This window comes from Ovis aries, chromosome 10 (genome assembly GCF_016772045.2).
Source record: "Ovis aries strain OAR_USU_Benz2616 breed Rambouillet chromosome 10, ARS-UI_Ramb_v3.0, whole genome shotgun sequence".
NCBI lineage: Eukaryota > Metazoa > Chordata > Mammalia > Artiodactyla > Bovidae > Ovis > Ovis aries.
The window spans coordinates 2007437-2028891 of NC_056063.1; the positions used below are offsets into that span (position 1 = coordinate 2007437).

Genomic DNA, 21455 nt, shown 5'->3' on the forward strand with positions numbered 1-21455 from the left:
GGGCTGCCATTTCCTTCTCCAATGCACGAAGTGAAAAGTGAAAGTGAAGTCACTCAGTCGTGTCCAATGCTTAGAGACCCCATGGACTGCAGCCTACCAGTCCATGGGATTTTCCAGGCAAGAGTACGGAGTGGGGCGCCATTGCCTTCTCCAATATATTAACTAGAGTACAGTAAATAGACATCAAACAAAATTTTGGGAAGAAAGTCTGTCTGAGAAAAATGTAAATCAAAATAACACCTTTGTTACAATCATTAAGAAGTTGATATATTCTTAATATCCTCTTCAGAAACTCCATAATTTTAAGTTTTTGGGAAAGGAAGAAATACATTTTATGCTAACTGGATAAAGTGAATTAATTTCAGAAATATTAGAATGATTTTTAAACGTGCCTTAGAATAGAGAAAACACTGAGGAATAGCAATAGTCACATCAAAGGCTTTTAGCAAAAGAATGAGGAGAGCACGGCAACCACTCTAGTATTCTTGCCTGGAGAATCCCCATGGACAGAGGAGCCTCGGGGGCTATGGTCCACGGAATCACAAAGAGTCAGACATGACTGAGAGACTAAGCATAGTACAGCAAAGGAATATTGAACCTGGCAGGCTGAAGTCCATAGGGTCACACAGAGTTGGACCTGACTGAAGTAACTTAACAACCTAACACTGTGACTGAGACTGTGAAACTATAACTAGGGATCTCAGCTACTCTGCATTATTCCAGCACTGTTCCTTAGTTAGGATATGGCTGTGATCTTATGCTTACAATGCCTGACTTCTACCCTAGTTCAACATTAGCTTAGCTTGCTAAATGCAGAAAACTGTTGGTGCTTACTGAGATTGAAGATTAGTTAGTTGTTCTATAAACCTCACCCTTGTTCCTTATTCTCCAGAAATAGTTAACCAAAGATTTATGACTTAGATAATGTTCCAATCACAAGTGAGACTTGAGAGCTACTTGGAATTGTGCGATCAAGACAAGCACCTCTGAAAACAGAAGAAAACCCCCTCCCTATGAGCACCATAGCCCTTTCCTCTTTCCCCTGTATAATCTCCAAGCAAAACCTGGCAAGTCGGGAGCTGGCTTTTTGGAATATACTCCCACCTTTCTCCTCAGAATTGCCAGCCTCCTTAATAAAGCCATATTTCCTTTTAACCAACACTCTCAGTATTGGATTCTTGAATGATAAGCAGCTGAACAGGAATTCAGTAACAATATCATGATCTGTGCCATGTAGTATCCTAAGCGTTTTAAATACTAGCAATTTTAATTCTTACAGTAAACATATGAAGTAGGTACTACTGTTATCATCTTTTCATAGATAAATAAAATGTGGTACAAAATTTAAGTAATCTATCCAAGTTCTCAGCAGTATATGGTTCTAGGCTGTCTAATTCCAGAATTTGTGCTCTTGTCCCACTGGATCATCTTTTCATAAATAAAAGAATATGGTACAAAATTTAAGTAATCTATCCAATGATGCTGAAGCTGAAACTCCAGTACTTTGGCCACCTCATGTGAAGAGCTGACTCAGTGGAAAAGACTCTGATGCTGGGAGGGATTGGGGGCAGGAGAAGGGCTTGACAAAGGATGAGATGGCTGGATGGCATCACTGACTTGATGGACGTGAGTTTGAGTGAACTCCAGGAGTTGGTGATGGACAGGGAGGCCTGGCTTGCTGCAATTCATGGGGTCACAAAAAGTCAGACATGACTGAGCGACTAAACTGAACTGAAATGATCCAAGTTCTCCACAGTATATGCTTCTATGTTGCCCAAATCTAGAATTTGTGCTCTTGTCTGCCTATCATAAACAGATAGCAGAATGACACTGTGGGAAGAACTACCAAAATTCAAGAAGTCCCCTCTTAAATTTTGAATTTAAATAGGAAAAAAATTGTTAGCTAAGGTTTATTGCTGGTTTTGAATAAAGAAATTTATTTCAATATCACTGGTTAAGAAAATCCTATTTAAGCAACCAACTAATTCATGAACTAAAATTTCTTATCAAAAGCTACAAATCAATAAATAACCAAAGGACTAACCTATTTCAAATAAGTAAGAAATTAAAAATAATGAAAAGAAAATCTTTTGTCTAATAATAGTAAATAAGAGAGGGTATGTACAAATGCAAAGATAAAAATTATTTTTTATTATACATTAGATTTAAGAATGAAAACTAACAAAATTGTTAATCCTGAGCCATTGATTTACCTTTTAATTTTTACCTGAACCCCTCCAAGGTTTCTATTATAGGAGATAACTTTCCTCAGAAAGTACCATCTATCCCAACAAATAATAGGAACCCCTCTGCCATTAAAAAAAAAAAAAAAGTTGTTGTGTTCAGTTGTATACTGTTAAGAAAAAAAGAAAGAGGGAGAAAACAAGGGTGGTTTGTCAGCAAAAGCAACTTAATGGAATTGTTAAGGAAACTTGGAAAAGGAATGTTTACAAGTAAAATGGTGTAAGCTTAAGACTCCAAAGATACCAGGACATTCTCTACTGATAGAATATGGAAAAAGAATGTCAAAAGTTTGTTCAATTAGTTACTTTATGTGAAAAGACAATAACGATTGTGAGTAATCTAAATAGAACATAAAGGCAAGGAATAAGAGAAATTTGCAATGATTTAGCTTCCTACCTCTTTGCTCTTTGCAACTTCTGCAATAGCAGCAGTCCTTTGCTTTTCAAATTCATCATTATCATTTGGAGGTTTGACAGGCATTGTCACTTGTAACGTCTTTCTTCGATCAAGTTCTCTGCTATCCACTTGGATATGAGACACACACTTCTGATAATAATAAATAAAAACAAAATGCTTCAGTAATATCAGAAGAGATTCAACTTTTTGTAAGAAAGTATATATCATCAAAAGAAATATCTGAATCACAACAAGTAAGAGTCCATAAAAATATAATTCTAACTAACTGAAGTAACTTCAACTGTAACTAGTAAGTGAAAGCTACACGAAATATAGCCATCTAAAAGGGGGAGCATATTTAAAACATTCATTAAACCAAAAGTTCTAGGTTTCATTTTAAGATAATGATTTAAAATAATTTAAAATTTTAAACACTCTAGACTATTGCACAGAAGAAAATTCGGTTTTTTATTAAGACCTGATTTCCACATTATGACACAACATCCATGAGGGCTAAGTAGCATAGTTACTTTTACATATAGAAAGATGTCTTTCAACTTATAAACCAAATCAAAAGCTAAAAACATACCCTTTCCCCCAATCAGGCTGCAAAGTTGTGGGATTTTAGTCTCTTGAGACAAATGAAGAAAGCCCTCGATGTCTAAAAATAAGCCCTGAACGCAATTCTCCCTTTTAATCCTAGTAGCAAAACTCCTATAAAATGAACCTTTTTCAACTCAGTAATTTTAATGAGGAATAAAAATATGTTTTCGAGTAAATGTGTTATGGAAATACAGATGTTCAATAATATACATATAAAATAAAATAGCTGATTCCAACACACAGCCAGCATACTGTCTTTAACCAATGTACAAGGCTAAGATGCTGAAGAAGAGATTTTCACAAAGTACTTCATAAATAAATAACATTATTGAAGCTGTAACTTTTAACATACTTCCTAATTCCAAACTGGATAGTTACTTTTACATATAGAAAGATGTCTTTCAACTTATAAACCAAATCAAAAGCTAAAAACATACTCTCTCCCTCAGTCAGGCTACAAAGTTGTGGGATTTTAGTCTCTTGAGACAAATTTCAGTAAATCCTAAAGGAAATCAGTCCTAAATATTCATTGGAAGGACTGATGCTGAAGCTGAAACCCCAATACTTTGGCCACCTGATGCAAAGAACTGACTCACTGGAAAAGACCCTGATGCTGGGAAAGACTGAAGGCAGGAGGAGAAGGGGACAACAGAGGATGAGATGGTTGGATGGCATCACCGACTGGATAGATATGAGTCTGAGCAAGCTCCAGGAGTTGGTGATGGACAGGGAAGCCTGCCATGCTGCAGATCATGGGGTCGCAAAGCGTCAGTCACAACTGAGTGACTGAACTGAACTCAAAAAAAAAAAGAAAAAAAGAGCTATATATACTTCAAATTCTTGAAAATAATTAAATTATAAGTCTCTGTTAGCAATTTATGCAAAAAATATTATCCCTAAAATGTTTATGAGGAAAGAAAATTTTTAAAAATAGTACTTATTATTTATGTAGTTAATAGAATGTTTTCATTCTTGGGATTTTTCACTAGAAAAATGAGAATATCATCAGCATGCCTCCTTTTATATTGAATTTCACATGTTCTTAAGCACAATAAAAAATGGCATATGTTTTTAAATACTTTCAAAATAGCCATGATGCAAGCATGAATTATTTAATTTTGAGCAGATCCTCTAAAAAAGGGTTTTGAAGAGGATGCCATTCAACGGATTCTGCTCATTTATTTCCTGATCAACTAGATATGTTTCTCGTACCAAATTTTTTAAAATTGTTACTGAGATGTAGGTCTCTGTTTCCTAGCTGCTGTGTTCCCAACTTATCTTCACTTTTGAGTCAGTACTCTTGAAGGAAAATAAAGCTCAAATGCAAGGCAGGTTACCAAGAGCTAAATTTTAGTAGCATCATATGACAAAGAGCAAGCAGTCAGAGGGATTGATTACTCTAAGATTCTTCAGATATAAAGCAGGAACAAGCTAAGGGAGATTGTTTTGAATGCAATCTGATGTTTAGCACAACCAGAAAGACAAGATACTGGCCAGCTGAGGAGCTACTCTGAGGTAACATTCTGTAGCAAGGTGGCTGAAAATTAGTAAATAATTAGGAAATAAAAATGTTTCGCTTATGTGAGAGAAAGATCAGGGACACCTTAGTTGAAAAGGAAAATACCAACTGGAAACAAAATTAAGTCTTTGACAAAGATGGGTCTTTGGATGAAAGCAGAACAGAGTCTCAGAAGGGACAGCTGGGAGAGTAGGTTCTCCTAAAGTGCAATGATGCCCTTCCTTGTTCCAATTTTTTTAATCTCCTATCAATTCTGTTGATGCTTTTATTTTTCCTCCCTCTTTTGTTTTTAATGAACAAAGTGAGAAATTATAGCATATTTTTGTCTTCTTACATTTGCATTTCTCTCTCAAAAAACAAAAGCCCCCACCATCATCTTATCTTAGTCTTAAATTGACATCTGGTGTGCCTCTTAAATCTTTGAATATTTTGGTTTACCAGCATTTCAGAAAAGAATCTACAATGAAACGTAAATTAAAGAGAAAAAACACAATTATCAATCTCTTATAATTAATATATTTCCACGTAACTCCTATGACCACTGAGTGAAGAGGTCAGCACAAAACTGAGCACAACATGAATATAAATGAAAAATACTTTTTGCCGATTGAAATTCATCTGCCAAAGTGAAAGTCATTACCTGTCCAAAAGGCACAAAAGGAGGTGGTCCACCTTCAGTTCCAATATTGCTTCTATTGTGTTTTGACAAGCTCTGTGAGAAAGGTGAGTTATAAAACAGATTTATACATTAAAAATATATTTAACAACACTTATGCACAAGAAATCCAATTATTTTAGTAGATTCCTAAAACAGAAAAAAAAAAAGCCTATTAATTATTTTACACTATATAAAACATATGCAGAGTTCAAGAAAATAGCAAGGAGAGATAAGAAGGCCTTCAGTGAACAATGCAAAGAAATAGAGGAAAACAAAAGAATGGGAAAGACTACTGATCTCTTCAAGAAAATTGGCGCTATCAAAGGAACATTTCATGCAGGAATGAGCACAATAAAGGACAGAAACTGTAAGGACCTAACAGAAGCAAAAGAAATTAAGAAGAGGTGGCAAGAATACACAGGAAAACTATACAAAAAAGGTTATTAATGACCTGGATAAGGACAATGGTGTGATGACTCACCTAGAGCCAGACATCCTGTGTGTGAATTCAAGTGGGCCCGAGGAAGCATTACTATGAACAAAGCTAGAGAAGGTGATAGAATTATAGCTGCGATATTTACAATTCTAAAAGATGATGCTGTTAAAATATCAATATGTCAGCAAATGTGGAAAACTCAGCAGTGGCCACAAGACGGGAAAAGGTCAGTTTTCATTCCAATCCCAAAGAAAGGCGATGCCAAAGAATATTCAAACTAACACACAATTGCACTCATTTCACATGCTAGCAAAGTAATGCTGAAAATTCTCTAAGCTAGACTTCAACAATATGTAAACTGAGAACTTCCAGATGTTCAAGCTGGATTTAGAAAAGGCAGAGGAATCAGAGATCAAAGTGCCAACATCTGCTGGATCATAGAAAAAGCAATTCCAGAAAAATATCTGCTTCATTGACTACGCCTTTGACTGTGCAGATCAGAACAAACTGGAAAATTCTTAAGAGATGGGAATACCAGACCATTCTACCTGTCTCTTGAGAAATCTGTATGCAGGTCAAGAAGTGACAGTTAGAACCAGAAATGGAGCAACAGATTGGTTCAAAATTGGGAAAGGAGTATAATAAGGCTGTATATTGTCACCCTGCTTATTTAACTTATGCAAAGCACATCATCAAAAATGCTGGGCTGGATGAATCACAAGCTGGAATCAAGATTGCCAGGAGAAACACAGCAACCTCAGGTATGCAAATGATGCCACCCTAATGGCAGAAACTGAAGAGGAACTAAAGAACCTCTTGATGAGGGTGAAAGAGGAGAGTGAAAAAGCTGGCTTAAAATTCAACATTCAAAAAACTAAGATCATGATATCCAGTCCCATCACTTCATGGCAAACAGAAAGGGAGAAAGTAGAAGAAGTGACAGATTTTAATTTATTTCATTTCTTGGGCTCTAAAATCACTGAGGATGGTGACTGCAGCCATGAAATTAAAAGATGCCGCTCCTTAGAAAGAAAGCTATGACAAACGCAAACAGTGCATTAAAAAGCAGAGGCATCATTTTGCCAACAAAAGTCCATATAGTCAAAGCTACGGTTTTTCCAGTAGTCACGTATGGACGTGAAAGTTGGACCATAAAAGAACGTTGAGCATGAAAGAACTGATGCTTTTGAACTGTGGTGCTACAGAAGACTTTAGAGAGTCCCTTGGACTGCAATGAGATCAAACTAGTCAATACTAAAGAAAATCAACCTTGAATATTCATTGTACGGACTGATATTTAAGCTGAAACTCCAACATGTTGGCCACCTGATGTGAAGAACCAACTCACTGGAAAAGACTCTGATACTGGAAAAGATTGAAGGCAAAATGGAAAAGGGGGTGGCATAGAATGAGATGGTTGGATGGCATCACTGACTCAATGGACATGAGTTTGAACAAACTCCAGGAGACAGTGAAGGATAGCGGAGGCAGGTGTATTGCAGTCAATGGTGTCACAAATAATCAGACAGGCCTTAGGGACTGAACAAGAGTCCCTGTATTATATAAAGTATATTTTGCATTTTATGTCAGTTATATTAAAAAGCACTAAGGCTAAAGGCAACAATAATCAGTTTAATTAAAGAACACTATAAACTGTATATGAATATCATATTTCTTGATAAGCTGTATTTAAGATGTTCATCTAGTAAAAAAGAAAACACACAATGCATAAAGTAATTGAGAGGTCCTTTCCCTAGTTTTAATTTAGATATTAAAAAAAAAAGACCAGCCAAAGCCAAAAAATCAAGTTTTTGATGCTATGAGTTTCTTATAGATCATATAAGCTACCAATAATACCATTTTCCAAAACACATTATATAATAAAAAGCATATTACAGGATTTCTACTTTCCATCCCGATGAATGTATAAGAGTCAAGACTTAAATCGCCCTCTACAACCAGGAATATGGACAACATATAAGAAACAAATGTTTTATGACACATGGCAAGAAGTAATGTAGGACTGTAAGTCCAAAGAGAAAAAGAAAAAATAACAGGTGAGCTCTGCCTTTCTGTTTGAGACATGATGCAGACAGCACAGAAAGCTACGTTGGGAAAATCAGTCTCATAGCTCAAGGTGGACTGAAATAATTGGAAGCCCTGGGGCAGAGGCTTGGAAAAGAGAGTCCCATACGGAAAAAAATGCTCCAGAAACCTGCACAGGATCTCCCGTAAGTCACTGCTGAGAACTAGGCTGAGCAAAAAACAACTGCAAGTTACAGGCTTCCATTTATACTAGAATCAAACAGAATAAAACATTTAGGGATACACTTAAACAAAGAAGCAGAAGTTCTATGCAATTAAAATTACAAAAGATTGCTAAAAGAAATTTAAAAAGATACCAATAAATGAAAAGACATGAGAGGGTCATGACTTGGAAGATTTAATGTTAAGATATTAGTACTACTCAAATAGGTCTAGAGATTCACTGTAATTCCTATTAAAATCCTAGGAATATTTTTCACAGAAATGGAAAAATCCACACTAAAATTCATATGGGATCTCAAGGGACCCTGAAGAGTCAAAATAATCCTGAAAAAAGCTCATACTTTTCGATTACAAAACTGACTAAAAAGTTATAGGAATCAAAACAGTGGCAATAAGACAGACTAACCGAATAAAGAACCCAGAAATAGATTCTTGCATGCATTTTGTTGTTGCTCAGTTGCTCAGTTGTGTCCAACTATTTGCGACCCCATGGACTGCAGCAGGCCAGGCTTCCCTGTCCTTCACTATCTCCTGGAGTTTGCTCAAATCATGTTCGTTGAGTTGATGATGCCATCCAACCATCTCATCCTCTGTTGCCCCCTTCTCCTCCTGCCTTCAATCTTTCCCAGCATCAGGGTCTTTTCCAAGGAGTTGGCTCTTCACATCAGGTGGCCGAAGTATTGGAGCTTCAGCTTTAGGATCAATCCTTCCAATGAATATTCAGGGCTTATTTCCTTTAGGATTGACTGGTTTGATCTCCATGCTGTTCAAGTCAAGTGATTTTTGATGAAGGTGATAAGGTCATTCATTAGGGAAAGAAGAGTCTCTTCAACAAATGGTGCTGGGAAAATTGGATATCCACATGGAAGAGAATGAAGTTTTACCCTTTACTTACACCATGTTTAAGAATTAGTTAAAAATGGATCAAACACTTAAATTTAAGAGCCAAAGAGCTAAACCCATCAAACTTCCACAAGAAAACCCCACTGCTTCCAAAATTAACTCTATGGTTTATGATTTTTATGTAAACATTTGATTTCTATGGGAATCACCTGCCAGATGCTCAAGTAATTTGAATGCTCCATGATTTCTCCATACTATGGTTACCAAAATCAAAAACCTATAAAACCAAAGAGAACTAGTATCATATTAAGATGTTTTCAAACTTTTCCATGTAAATTTTTACTGCCCTCTAAAAAGAAATACTAGGGCTTTTTTTTTTTTCCCCAGAAGTCTTTATAAAGAAATAATAGGGCTTCCCTGGTAGCTCAGTTGGTAAAGAATCCACCCGGAATGCAGGAAACCCCAGTCCAATTCCTGGGTTGGGAAGATCCCCTGGAGGAAAGCATGCCAATCCACTCCAGTTCTTGCCTAGAGAATCCCCATGGACAGAGAAGCCTGGCGGGCTGCACTCCACGTGGTCACAAAGAGTTTGATATGACTAAGTGACTAAGCACAGCACAAAAATAAATACTAGCATGGCTCTCAGAAAACAAAGTGCAAAAACATATAATAAAACATTATAAGGATAATTGTCAAACTACCACTGATCCATGCATGTGTGTGTCTCTGTGTGTGTGTGTGAATAAATGTGTGTGTGTGTGTTTGCATGTTGGAGATGATCAATTTCTGAGGAATGTTTGGTCTACTTTACAATCAGTGAGGTAGGTTAGTGCAAAAGTAACTGCAGTTTTCCACTGATCAACTTTGCCATTTGATATTGGAATACACATTAATTATGTATTTTATTAATTATTATTTAATTAATACATAGTAATTAAAACTATTAATTATTAATAGTTTTGGCTGGGTTGGAAAAGTTATATATGTTTGTCTGACTTGAGAACATATTAACACAGTTTAAAAAAATCTCTAAGGATACAATATATCAACTTATAAAAGGAAAAGATCACAAGAAATGGGTGAGATTTCTCTAGGAAACTCACAGTTCATAAACTTGGCTATTTATATGAAACTATCAAATCGCTTTATTTATTACATGTAAGACTCAGGGCCATCACTCTGGAGATACAGGAAGGCTCAGACCCATCAATCATAAAATAAGTTTAACAGTTCTTAAAGCCTATTTTCTGATCCATATGGACATAACACTCTCTTATAAGATGGCTAGGTGGATTACATAATATACAGACACAAGAGACCAGCACAAGGCATACACACTGTTCAACAGATATTTGTAGAACTGAATAAAAATAACAAAAACAGGAATTCTGACTTCAAAAAGCTTACAATCAAAGGAGATAAGAAGTAAATATAATTTTATTGCTAGGTAAAAAAATACTATGCTTCTTCATATCATGAATAAAGTATTCTAAGAATTCAATAAAGGAACAAATATTTCACTATGTGAAAAAACAAGCATTTTCAGTTTAAAAGTATGGTCGATTCATGTTGATATATGCCAAAAACCATCACAATATTGTAATTATCCCCCAATTAAAATAATAAATTTTTAAAAAATAAATAAAACCAAAATAAAAAAAGCATGGGGACAATATGGTCATGCATGAATTAGGAGAGAAACTGGGACTACCCTGGTGACCCAGTGGTTAAGACTGCTAATTCCAATTTAGGGGCCAAGGGTTCAATCCCTGGTTGAGAAACTAAGATCTCACATGCTGCACATTACAGCCAAAAAATAAAAATAAATAAAATAAGAATAATAAAATAATTTTAAAAAATAAAAGAGAAACTAAGACAAATTATCCTAAAATTGGGAAAATCTTTCTTTTTTTTCAAAAGAACAACTGAGAAAAGCCTAGAGAACGGAAGAGTAATTAGTTCCATTTAGCTAAAACAAAACCTATGTGAAAAAAATTAAGAAAGCTGAAAAGATAAACTAGAACTAGGGCTAGATTATAAATGACCTTGAATCTCCGACTAAGGTATGTGAAATAAAAGTAGGGTGTAGCATTGGTCTGAGTTATGTTAAAGATACTCTGGCAGAGCATAATAAACTAGAAGATAGAAGAAGGATATGTGGTAAAACCAGCTAAAAGGCTACTACAAATAGCCCAGGCCAGAGAATTAAACTACAGTAATATCAATGGAACCTGAGAGCAAGACACTGATGAGAGATCTGACTGCAGTTGACCAACAGGTCAACTGGGTAGAAGCAAAGTAGAAGGATAATTATTAGATAACATAGATGACTAGGAGGATGAAGATACTGTTAACATAAATGGTGAAAATATCAACTAATGTGACTAGAAAGTCAAATGCAACAAGAATCCTTTCATTATAGCGAAATTCTAATTTGCTTTCACTTATATCTATGTGTGTTTATAGATAAGATAAATACACGTTATTCATACATAAGCACAAACACTTGTTTTCTGCAGAAAGAATTAAACACAGGTATATTATACATAGGGCTTCCCTGGTGGTTCAGTGGTAAAGAATCTGCCCACCAATGCAGAAGATGTGGGTTTGTTCCCTAGCTCAGGAAGATCCCCCAGAGAAGAAAATGGCAACCCACACCAGTACTCTTGCCTGGGAAATCTCATGGACAGAGGAGTCTGGCAAGCTATAGTTCATGGGAGTCACAAAAGAGTTGAACATGACTTGACGACTAGACAAAAACAATATTACACATAGCTTATAACTGGTATCCTAGCAGTTTTAAAAACTTGTCAGTAAAGACTGACTTACAAAATATGTAATAAAATATAACAAATATTGAAAAAAGGCAACTGTCTTAGAAGAACAATATGCTTAAACAAAGGTAGATAATTTATATACAGATCACTGTATTCCACTCTATTCAATTATGGCATAAAGAACTAATTTTACTATTCATTATAGGATGATCCTTTAAAAGAAAGACTATAATAAAAAGGTATAATATTTTAAAAGTTCAAACCGTTCTTCATAGTCTACACTTACTCTCTGTAACTCCCATTTCTCAATAAGGTGTTCTACTTCACCACCGAGAACTGTGGTGTTAGAGTCATTCAGCAGCAGGAATCCATTCTTTATGTCCACAGCGCCTGAGAGTTTAACTTTAGTTCCAGGTGGTGTGTTTAGGCTAAAGCAAAGGAAAAAAAAAAAAAGAGTTAAAACACATTTAAGCTCCTTCAACAAACTAGAATCCAGTCCCATACTACGATCTAGTAAAATTCTTCAAAATGTACTAATGTGAAAACTATTTTTCAGGTGATGGGCTATATAGTGTGAACAGGTCATCAGGGAGAAATCAGAAGACCAGGTACCAGACTGTCATTTTCTACCTTGATTTTCTTCTACATGTAAAAATATATGGATAATAGAAATCACAGCTCATGAACTTAAAGAGAACAAAAGATGTGAAAGTACCTCCGTGACTCTATCATATTGTATAAATGTATGATTTACTCTTTTCTCCCCTTAGCTTTACAAACCTCATTTTTTAAGGTGTTTAAAAGCCTTTTATTAACCACAAACAATTTTTAATGTATTATTAATACAAATAGTATAATGTCTTTTTTTGTCTTTTTTTTAATTTTTATTTTTACTTTATTTTACTTTACAATACTGTATTGGTTTTGCCATACATTGACATGAATCCACAACGGGTGTACATGAGTTCCCAAACAGGAATACCCCTCCCACCTCCCACCCCATATCATCTCTCTGGATCATCCCCTGGCACCAGCCCCAAGCATCCTGTATCTTGCATCAGGTATAGACTGGCGATTCGTTTCCTACATGATAGTATACATGCTTAAATGCCATTCTCCCAATTTATCCCACCCTCTCCCTCGCCCTCAGAGTCCAAACGTCCACTCTACACATCTGTGTCTCTTTTGCTGTTTCGCATACAGGGTCATCATTATCATCTTTCTAAATTCCATATATATGTGTTAGTATACTGTATTGGTGTTTTTCTTTCTGGCTTACTTCACTCTGTATAATCGGCTCCAGTTTCATCCATCTCATTAGAACTGACTCAAATATATTCTTTTTAATGGCTGAGTGATACTCCATTGTGTATATGCACCACAGCTTTCTTATCCATTCATCTGCTGATGGACATCTAGGTTGTTTCCATGTCCTGGCTATTATAAACAGTGCTGAGATGTACACTGGGGTACATCTTTCTATTCTGGTTTCCTCAGAGTGTGTGCCCAGCAGCAGGATTGCTGGGTTGTAAGGCAGTTCTATTTGCAATTTTTTAAGGAATCTCCACACTGTTCTCCATAGTGGCTGTACTAGTTTGCATTCCCACCAACAGTGTAGGAGGGTTCCCTTTTCTCCACACCCTCTCCAGCATTTATTGCTTGCAGATTTTTGGATCGCAGACATTCTGACTGGTGTGAAGTGGTACCTCATTGTGGTCTTGATTCGAATTTCTCTGGTAATGAGTGATGTTGAGCATCTTTTCATGTGTTTGTTAGCCATCCGTATGTCTTCTTTGGAGAAATGTCTATTTAGTTCTTTGGCCTATTTTTTGATTAGGTCATTTTTTTTTTTTTGGAATTGAGCTGCATAAGTTGCTTGTATATTTTTCAGATTAATTCTTCGTCAGTTGCTTCATTTGCTATTATTTTCTCCCATTCAGAAGGCTGTCTTTTCACCTTGCTTATATTTGCCTTTGTTGTGCGGAAGCTTTTAATTTTAATTAGATCCCATTTGTTTATTTTTGCTTTTATTTCCAGAATTCTGGGAGGTGGATCGTAGAGGATCCTTCTGTGATTTATGTCAGAGAGTATTTTGCCTATGTTCTCCTCTAGTTTTACAGTTTCTGGTCTTACATTTAGATCTTTAATCCATTTTGAGTTTATTTTTGTGTGGGGTGTTAGAAAGTGATCTAGTTTCATTCTTTTACAAGTCGTTGAGCAGTTTTCCCAGCACCACTTGTTAAAGAGATTGTCTTTACTCCATTGTATATTCTTGCCTCCTTTGTCAAAGATAAGGTGTCCATATGTGTGTGGATTTATCTCTGGGCTCTCTATTTTGTTCCATTGATCTATATTTCTGTCTTTGTGCCAGTACCATACTGTCTTGATGACTGTGGCTTTGTAGTAGAGCCTGAAGTCAGGCAAGTTGATTCCTCCAGTTCCATTCTTCTTTCTCAAGATTGCTTTGGCTATTCGAGGTTTTTTGTATTTCCATACAAATCTTGAAATTATTTGTTCTAGTTCTGTGAAAAATATGGCTGGTAGTTTGATAGGGATTGCATTCAATCTGTAGATTGCTTTGGATAGTATACTCATTTTCACAATATTGATTCTTCCAATCCATGAACATGGTGTATTTCTCCATCTATTAGTGTCCTCTTTGATTTCTTTCATCAGTGTTTTATAGTTTTCTATATATAGGTCTTTAGTTTCTTTAGGTAGATATATTCCTAAGTATTTTATTCTTTTCATTGCAATGGTGAATGGAATTGTTTCCTTAATTTCTTTTTCTACTTCTCATAATTAGTGTATAGGAATGCAAGGGATTTCTGTGTGTTGATTTTATATCCTGCAACTTTACTATATGCATTGATTAGCTCTAGTAATTTTCTGGTGGAGTCTTTAGGGTTTTCTATGTAGAGGATCATGCCATCTGCAAACAGTGAGAGTTTTACTTCTTGTTTTCCAATTTGGAGTCCTTTTATTTCTTTTTCTGCTCTGATTGCTGTGGCCAAAACTTCCAGAACTATGTTGAATAGTAGTGGTGAAAGTGGGCACCCTTGTCTTGTTCCTGACTTTAGGGGAAATGCTTTCAATTTTTCACCATTGAGGATAATGTTTATTGTGGGTTTGTCATATATAGCTTTTATTATGTTGAGGTATGTTCCTTCTATTCCTGCTTTCTGGAGAGTTTTTATCATAAATGGATGTTGAATTTTGTCAAAGGCCTTCTCTGCATCTACTGAGATAATCATATGGCTTTTATTTTTCAATTTGTTAATGTGGTGAATTATAGTGATTGATTTGCAGATATTGAAGAATTCTTGCATCCCTGGGATAAAACCCACTTTGTCATGGTGTATGATCTTCTTAATGTGTTGCTGGATTCTGATTGCTAGAATTTTGTTGAGGATTTCTGCATCTATGTTCATCAGTGATACTGGCCTATAGTTTTCTTTTTTTGTGGCATCTTTGTCAGGTTTTGGTATTAGGGTGATGGTGGCCTCATAGAATGAGTTTGGAAGTTTACCTTCCTCTGCAATTTTCTGGAAGAGTTTGAGTAGGATAGGTGTTAGCTCTTCTCGAAATTTTTGGTAGAATTCAGCTGTGAAGCCGTCTGGACCTGGGCTTTTGTTTGCTGGAAGATTTCTGATTAGTTTCAATTTCTGTGCTTGTGATGGGTCTGTTAAGATTTTCTACTTCTTCCTGGTTCAGTTTTGGAAAGTTGTACTTTTCTAAGAATTTGTCCATGTCTTCCAAGTTGTCCATTTTATTGGCATATAATTGCTGATAGTATTCTCTTATGATCCTTTGTATTCCGGTGTTGTCTGTTGTGATCTCTCCATTTTCCTTTCTAATTTTATTGATTTGATTTTTCTCCCTTTCTTTCTTGATGAGTCTGGCTAATGGTTTGTCAATTTTATTTATCCTTTCAAAGAACCAGTTTTTGGCTTTGTTGATTTTTGCTATGGTGTCTTTTGTTTCTTTAGCATTTATTTCTGCCCTAATTTTTAAGATTTCTTTCCTTCTACTAACTCTGGGGTTCTCCAACTCTTCCTTTTCTAGTTGCTTTAGGTGTAGAGTTAGGTTATTTATTTGACTTTTTTCTTGTTTCTTGAGGTATGCCTGTATTGCTATGAACTTTCCTCTTAGCACTGCTTTTATAGTGTCCCACAGGTTTTGGGTTGTTGTGTTTTCATTTTCATTTGTTTCTATGCATATTTTTATTTCTTTTTTGATTTCTTCTGTGATTTGTTGGTTATTCAGATGCATGTTGTTCAGCCTCCATATGTTGGAATTTTTAATAGTTTTTCTCCTGTAATTGAGATCTAATCTTAGTGCATTATGGTCAGAAAAGATGCTTGGAAGGATTTCGATTTTTTTGAATTTATCAAGGTTAGATTTATAGCCCAGGATGTGATCTATCCTGGAGAAGGTTCCGTGAGCACTTGAGAAAAAGGTGAAATTCATTGTTTTGGGGTGAAATGTCATATAGATATCAATTAGGTCTAACTGGTCTATTGTATCATTTAAAGTTTGCGTTTCTTTGTTAATTTTCTGTTTAGTTGATCCGTCCATAGGTGTGAGTGGGGTATTAAAGTCTCCCACTATTATTCTGTTACTGTAAATTTCCCCTTTCATACTTGTTAGTAAAATGTCTTTTATTGAATATTAAATACCAAAAATCTGAAGGTTTTTCTTCATAATGATACCATAAAAATAATCAAATTTGAAGAAGTACAAAGCAAAATTTTGCAGACACCACTGTCATTTACTAATAACAGCTGAATTACAGTCTAAATTTACTACATCACCTGGGGAGGAAGGGCAACGATTTTTTATAGAGAGAATTTCTTAACTCTTATTAGCACCATTCAAACCTTATTATCAGTTGTTTATCTACAAACAGGTCAGTTCAGTTCAGTTCAGTCACTCAGTCGTGTCCTACTCTTTGCGACCCCATGAACTGCAGCACTCCAGGCCTCCCTGTCCATCACCAACTCCCAGAGTTAGCCTAAGTAACAGGTCAGGTAAAGCTTTAAAGCAAGTTTTCAGTGCAATGTTTTCAGCTCCTTCTTTTAAGATACTTGGAGTCTATAATCTCAGAGGATGTTAAACAATTCTGCCTTGATAATTACAAGGTGTTAACATGTGGAGAGAAATGTGTAATGGAAAGAATTTTCCATTTTTCCAAATCTCATTTTATACTATGTTAAAAAATTAAATTCCAATACAAAAGAGATAACAAATCTGTAAGAAACCAAGACCTTTAACATCTATATAAACTACTGTAATCCACATAAAACAACGTTCTTTTTGTTAACCATCCAGTTAAAGATCAAATGAGTTATTTACTCTAAAGCATACTGACTTCAAAAGGATTTTTCCATAATAGGTTAACATTATCAGATTTGGGACAAACATTATCACACCATGACCCCTTTTACAAAAACCAGAGAAAAAACTGTTTATCTTTCTACCAGTCTTTCAGTAAAGGAAAAAATGGAAGAAATCCATTTCATCACACAGGTTTATCCTAAAGTAAAAGCATATATACTAAGCCCCACTGCATCTCTTCAAACATAGCAGCAAGGGGTAAAGAACTGCAAAGAGGAATGAAGATAGTCCTAAAGCACTTAGGATAAATTAGAAAATCATGCTAAAAGGCTTTCACACTGTCACATTTTCAAAAATTTATAAAATTCACCATGTGGTACATGTGTGTGCATACTAAGTCACTTCAGTCATGTCTGACTCTTTGCAACCCTACAGACTGTAGCCTGCCAGGCTCCTCTGTCCATGGGATGCTCCAGGCAAGAATACTGGAGTGGGTGATAGTGCAAAAGCAAATCAATTGGTGGAGGATGGGAGGAGCATGGGGGGTGGTTCAGGATGAGGAGACACGTTATTCCCCAAGATGGGGAGCACCCTTGGCTGATTCATGTCAATGTATCGCAAAAACCACCACAATATTGTAAAGTAATTATCCTCCAATTAAAATAAATTAATTAATTTTTTTTAAAAAGCAAATCAATGAAAGCATTGGTATCTCTGGTTTATTCTGAAGAAAAATGGTTGACAAAATAGTCATTAACAAGAAGACACAGAATATGCCTATTTTTAAGGTTTCAAAGATCCCATACAGAGTAAAACACTAATTGGTAAAAATTATCCTGAGGACCCCATGCTTAATCATTCTTAGTCATTTTATGTAACTTAACAAAACAAATGGTCATGGACAGCCTTGCCTAACTTAACTCTTAAGTAGAGAGCTATATAGTAATAAATGTAGGAAACTTTGCACAATGCCTATCAAACTTCAAAATCAGCAACAACTGAATATAGATACACTAAGTGAAGTTTTTCCTAGTTCCAGTTAAACAGCTGATACAGATTTTCTAACTCTATAGTCATCATTTAGGGATAAATTTAAAAAAAAATAAGAACCAAGAATACCAGGCTGCCCTACTCTTAACCTATAAAGAAATTATTAATGAATTACAATATTTGCATAAAACCAATGTGTTCTTTAAAGCCATTTTTAGCCAATTTCCAACATATTGATAGAATTGGAAAGTATAATGAAAATGTAAAAATCACAAATTAGCAATATAAGAAACTACATAAGACCTTAAAAAGTAGGAAGCAAATTACAGGGGCCTTTTCATTACGATAATATATTTTTAAAACCAAAAGTAAATGTGAAAGCAGATAATGAGTTATCTTTATGTACAATGACGATACCTTTCCAAACTCTTTCTCTAATAAGTTAAGAAGGAAAAGACAGTGAATTATTTGGAGTCAGACATACAATCTCACTAGGCTAACTGAGAAAGAGTTATAGTCACCAAATTACAATTCTATTCCCACAAAAGAATAAACAGGTGCTAAAATTTTAATAAAATTTTTATTATATCACCTTCAGGGTCATAACTTACTCAGAGAGCATATTGCAATTTAACTAATACTTGATTGGCAATCCAAAGTTCCTTTATTCTCTCTCTTCATTGAAATTAAAAAAAAAAACAGAACTACAGTAAGAAATGAGGCTGGAGGTACGATAGATGAGTAGAAAGAAGCACCCCCAGAGAAATGCAATGCCCAGTGGAGAAAACACATTTTATACCAATTCCTGGTTTATCCTCCCTAGTAAGTTACAACCACTAACCACCAAACTTATTTTGAAAATAGTTTCCCAACTTGTTCACATGGGAGAACACTTCTGTAAGCTATTGTTTCTATAAACCAAAAGTAGTCATGCTATTTCAATGAAGAGTGAATGAGAAAGAAGCAACATTTTTTCTCAATTGTCAAAATGTAATAAATTCAACAAAAGAAAACAGTGAACATAAGAGACCCTCTTCTCTGGGCCAATCTTGTGCTTTCATTTACCACAGAAAAATATACAGCAGTGAAATGAGAGAATGAGCCATTACATAACAAGTCTTCCTACTCAGTCATTTGTGAACTCCTTTGGCTTTGGAGTTCACTAAATGTGTCAAAGGAGAAAAGCCTGTATTTCTCCATAAAAGTACTCTTCAAAGAAAAGACAACATAATCACAAAGTCAATATACCCCGCTTTGTATACTAAAATCAGCATTTTAGACAAACATATATACTATCTCCTAAGGAAGGAGCCTCCCTCACCAAAGGCAGACGCTAGCTGAAGGAAGAAAAAGAGAACGAGATCACTGAATATGGAATACAAGGCCTCAACCTACCACATTTCCTCCCATATACCACCATGCCAATCACCTAAGCTCCTCTAAGTGTAACTTTTCACTCATCTGTTGTCAAGGTACCCTGTCTTTGCATGTGCTATCCCCCACCCCAATCTCTCTCAAAATACCTATTTATATTTTAAGTCTTATTCCTGGCTCCCCTAGGTACAGGCAATTTCCTGAACTCCTATTCATTTCAGATTATATATATATTATAATCTGTATGCTGTGTGCTTATCTCATTGCCATATAAGCTGCTGCTACTGCTAAGTCACTTCAGTTGTGTTCGACTCTGTGCGACCCCATAGACGGCAGCCCACCAGGCTCCCCTGTCCCTGGGATTCTCCAGGCAAGAACACTGGAGTGGGTTGCCATTGCCTTCTCCAATGCATGAAAGTGAAAAGTGAAAGTGAAGTTGCTCAGTCGTGACCAACTCTTAGCGATCCCATGGACTGCAGCCTACCAGGCTCCTCTGTCCATGGGATTTTCCAGGCAAGAGTACTGGAGTGGGGTGCCATTGTTTCTCCACCATACAAGCTACTTAGGGGCAAAATCTAAATTCTTTTTATCTTTGACCCTCCAGCACCAGATAAAAATGTTAGAACAAATGCTTGGGCAGGAAAGAAGTATGGTCTCAGTATTAATATTAAATGGAAAAAGCACAAAAGACCCTGAGCAGCAAACATAAGCATATAAAATGATTAAGAAAAGAAAAAAGGGAGGGGGACTGTTTGCAAATGTCCAGTGAAAATTCTCATCTCAGAAAAAAGAGTTCAAACAGATCTAATGGAGACACTGAGAATAATGGAGACACTTTCCCTTGCTTCTCACTGCTTTTTTCCATTCCAACAGGCATGACTCTAAAAGCCTATTATAAAAACAGGCAAAAGAAGGATTTGGAAAATTTTCCTTACAGAGTTATTCCTCCTCTTAGAAAGTGGAGCAACATACAAATCTCTCTAGCTTCAATTGTTTCCCCCAAGAAAACTCATTTGCCTATAACTTTTCTAAACCACTAAACAGTGTGATGGACACAACTAACTGTCAAGGAAGAAACTGTAACATATCTAAATTTAAATTTAAAGAAATTTAGCAGACTGTAACATATTTAAAGAAATTTGGCAGATTGTAAAGTGTCTGCCTACAATGTAGGAAACCCGGGTTCGATCCCTAGGTCAGGAAAATCCTCTGGAGAAGGAAATGGCAACCCACTCCAGTACTCTTGCCTGGAAAATCCCATGGACGGAGGAGCCTGTTAAGCTACAGTCCATGGGGTCGCAAAGAGTCGGACACAACTAAGTGACTTCACTTTCACTTTCTGTTCTGAAAATTTTTAACGATCTAAAATTTAGTGATAAAATTGACAAGATTACTTTCCATGTAAGAACACCTTAAATTTCTGTTTTTGTTATTAATACTAAAGCAACTGAATCTAATTTAAAATATTTCTCTTTACAGATATAGTACAAACTCTAATTCATCCTGAAAAACTGTAACATGTACTTAAGAGTTGATTCCTTCTTTTCAAAGGTCTTAGAAACAAAATCCATTGTGAATTGTACGTTTAAACACAACAAATAAACACAATAAAGAGCCAATTACCTTATTTTTGACAAGTAACTAAATTCTACTGCTGTGCAACTTATATGACCATCAGTCATCTGTAAACGCAACATCCTTGGTGCAGCCTGAGATTCTTCATTATCCTTTGGTGCAGCAACATTGCGAATTTTTTGAATTTGCAAAACACATGGACCTTCAAGCTGTCAGAAGACAAAGGAATAAATATCACCTTTAGCCACAGCACTGTTTTCACTTTAATCTTTCTCTTTTCCTTAATGGTTATATTTTTTTATTCATAATGATGTTTCAATTAAATAAGCTCAAAATTTAAACTGTTACATACATCAGGGTTTTTATTTAAAGATAAAACTTCAAAATTGTCTTTTGAAGGATTTTTAAAAATATAATTCTGAATTAATTTTTAGA

General features: G+C 35.5%; 1 protein-coding gene across 5 annotated transcripts in view; it reads right to left on the reverse strand.

Moving 5' to 3' along the window:
* The window catches only part of TDRD3 (tudor domain containing 3), a 230561-nt gene that overhangs the window by 113146 nt on the left and 95960 nt on the right, over positions 1–21455 (reverse strand). For all 5 annotated transcript variants that reach the window (XM_042254613.1, XM_015098037.3, XM_060394024.1 and 2 more), the window contains 4 exons: positions 21069–21229; positions 12031–12172; positions 5403–5474; positions 2641–2790 (listed from right to left, as the gene is read on the reverse strand). In XM_042254613.1, the coding sequence (XP_042110547.1) occupies positions 2641–2790; positions 5403–5474; positions 12031–12172; positions 21069–21229 (525 nt within the window). The remainder of the gene's footprint in view (positions 1–2640; positions 2791–5402; positions 5475–12030; positions 12173–21068; positions 21230–21455) is intronic.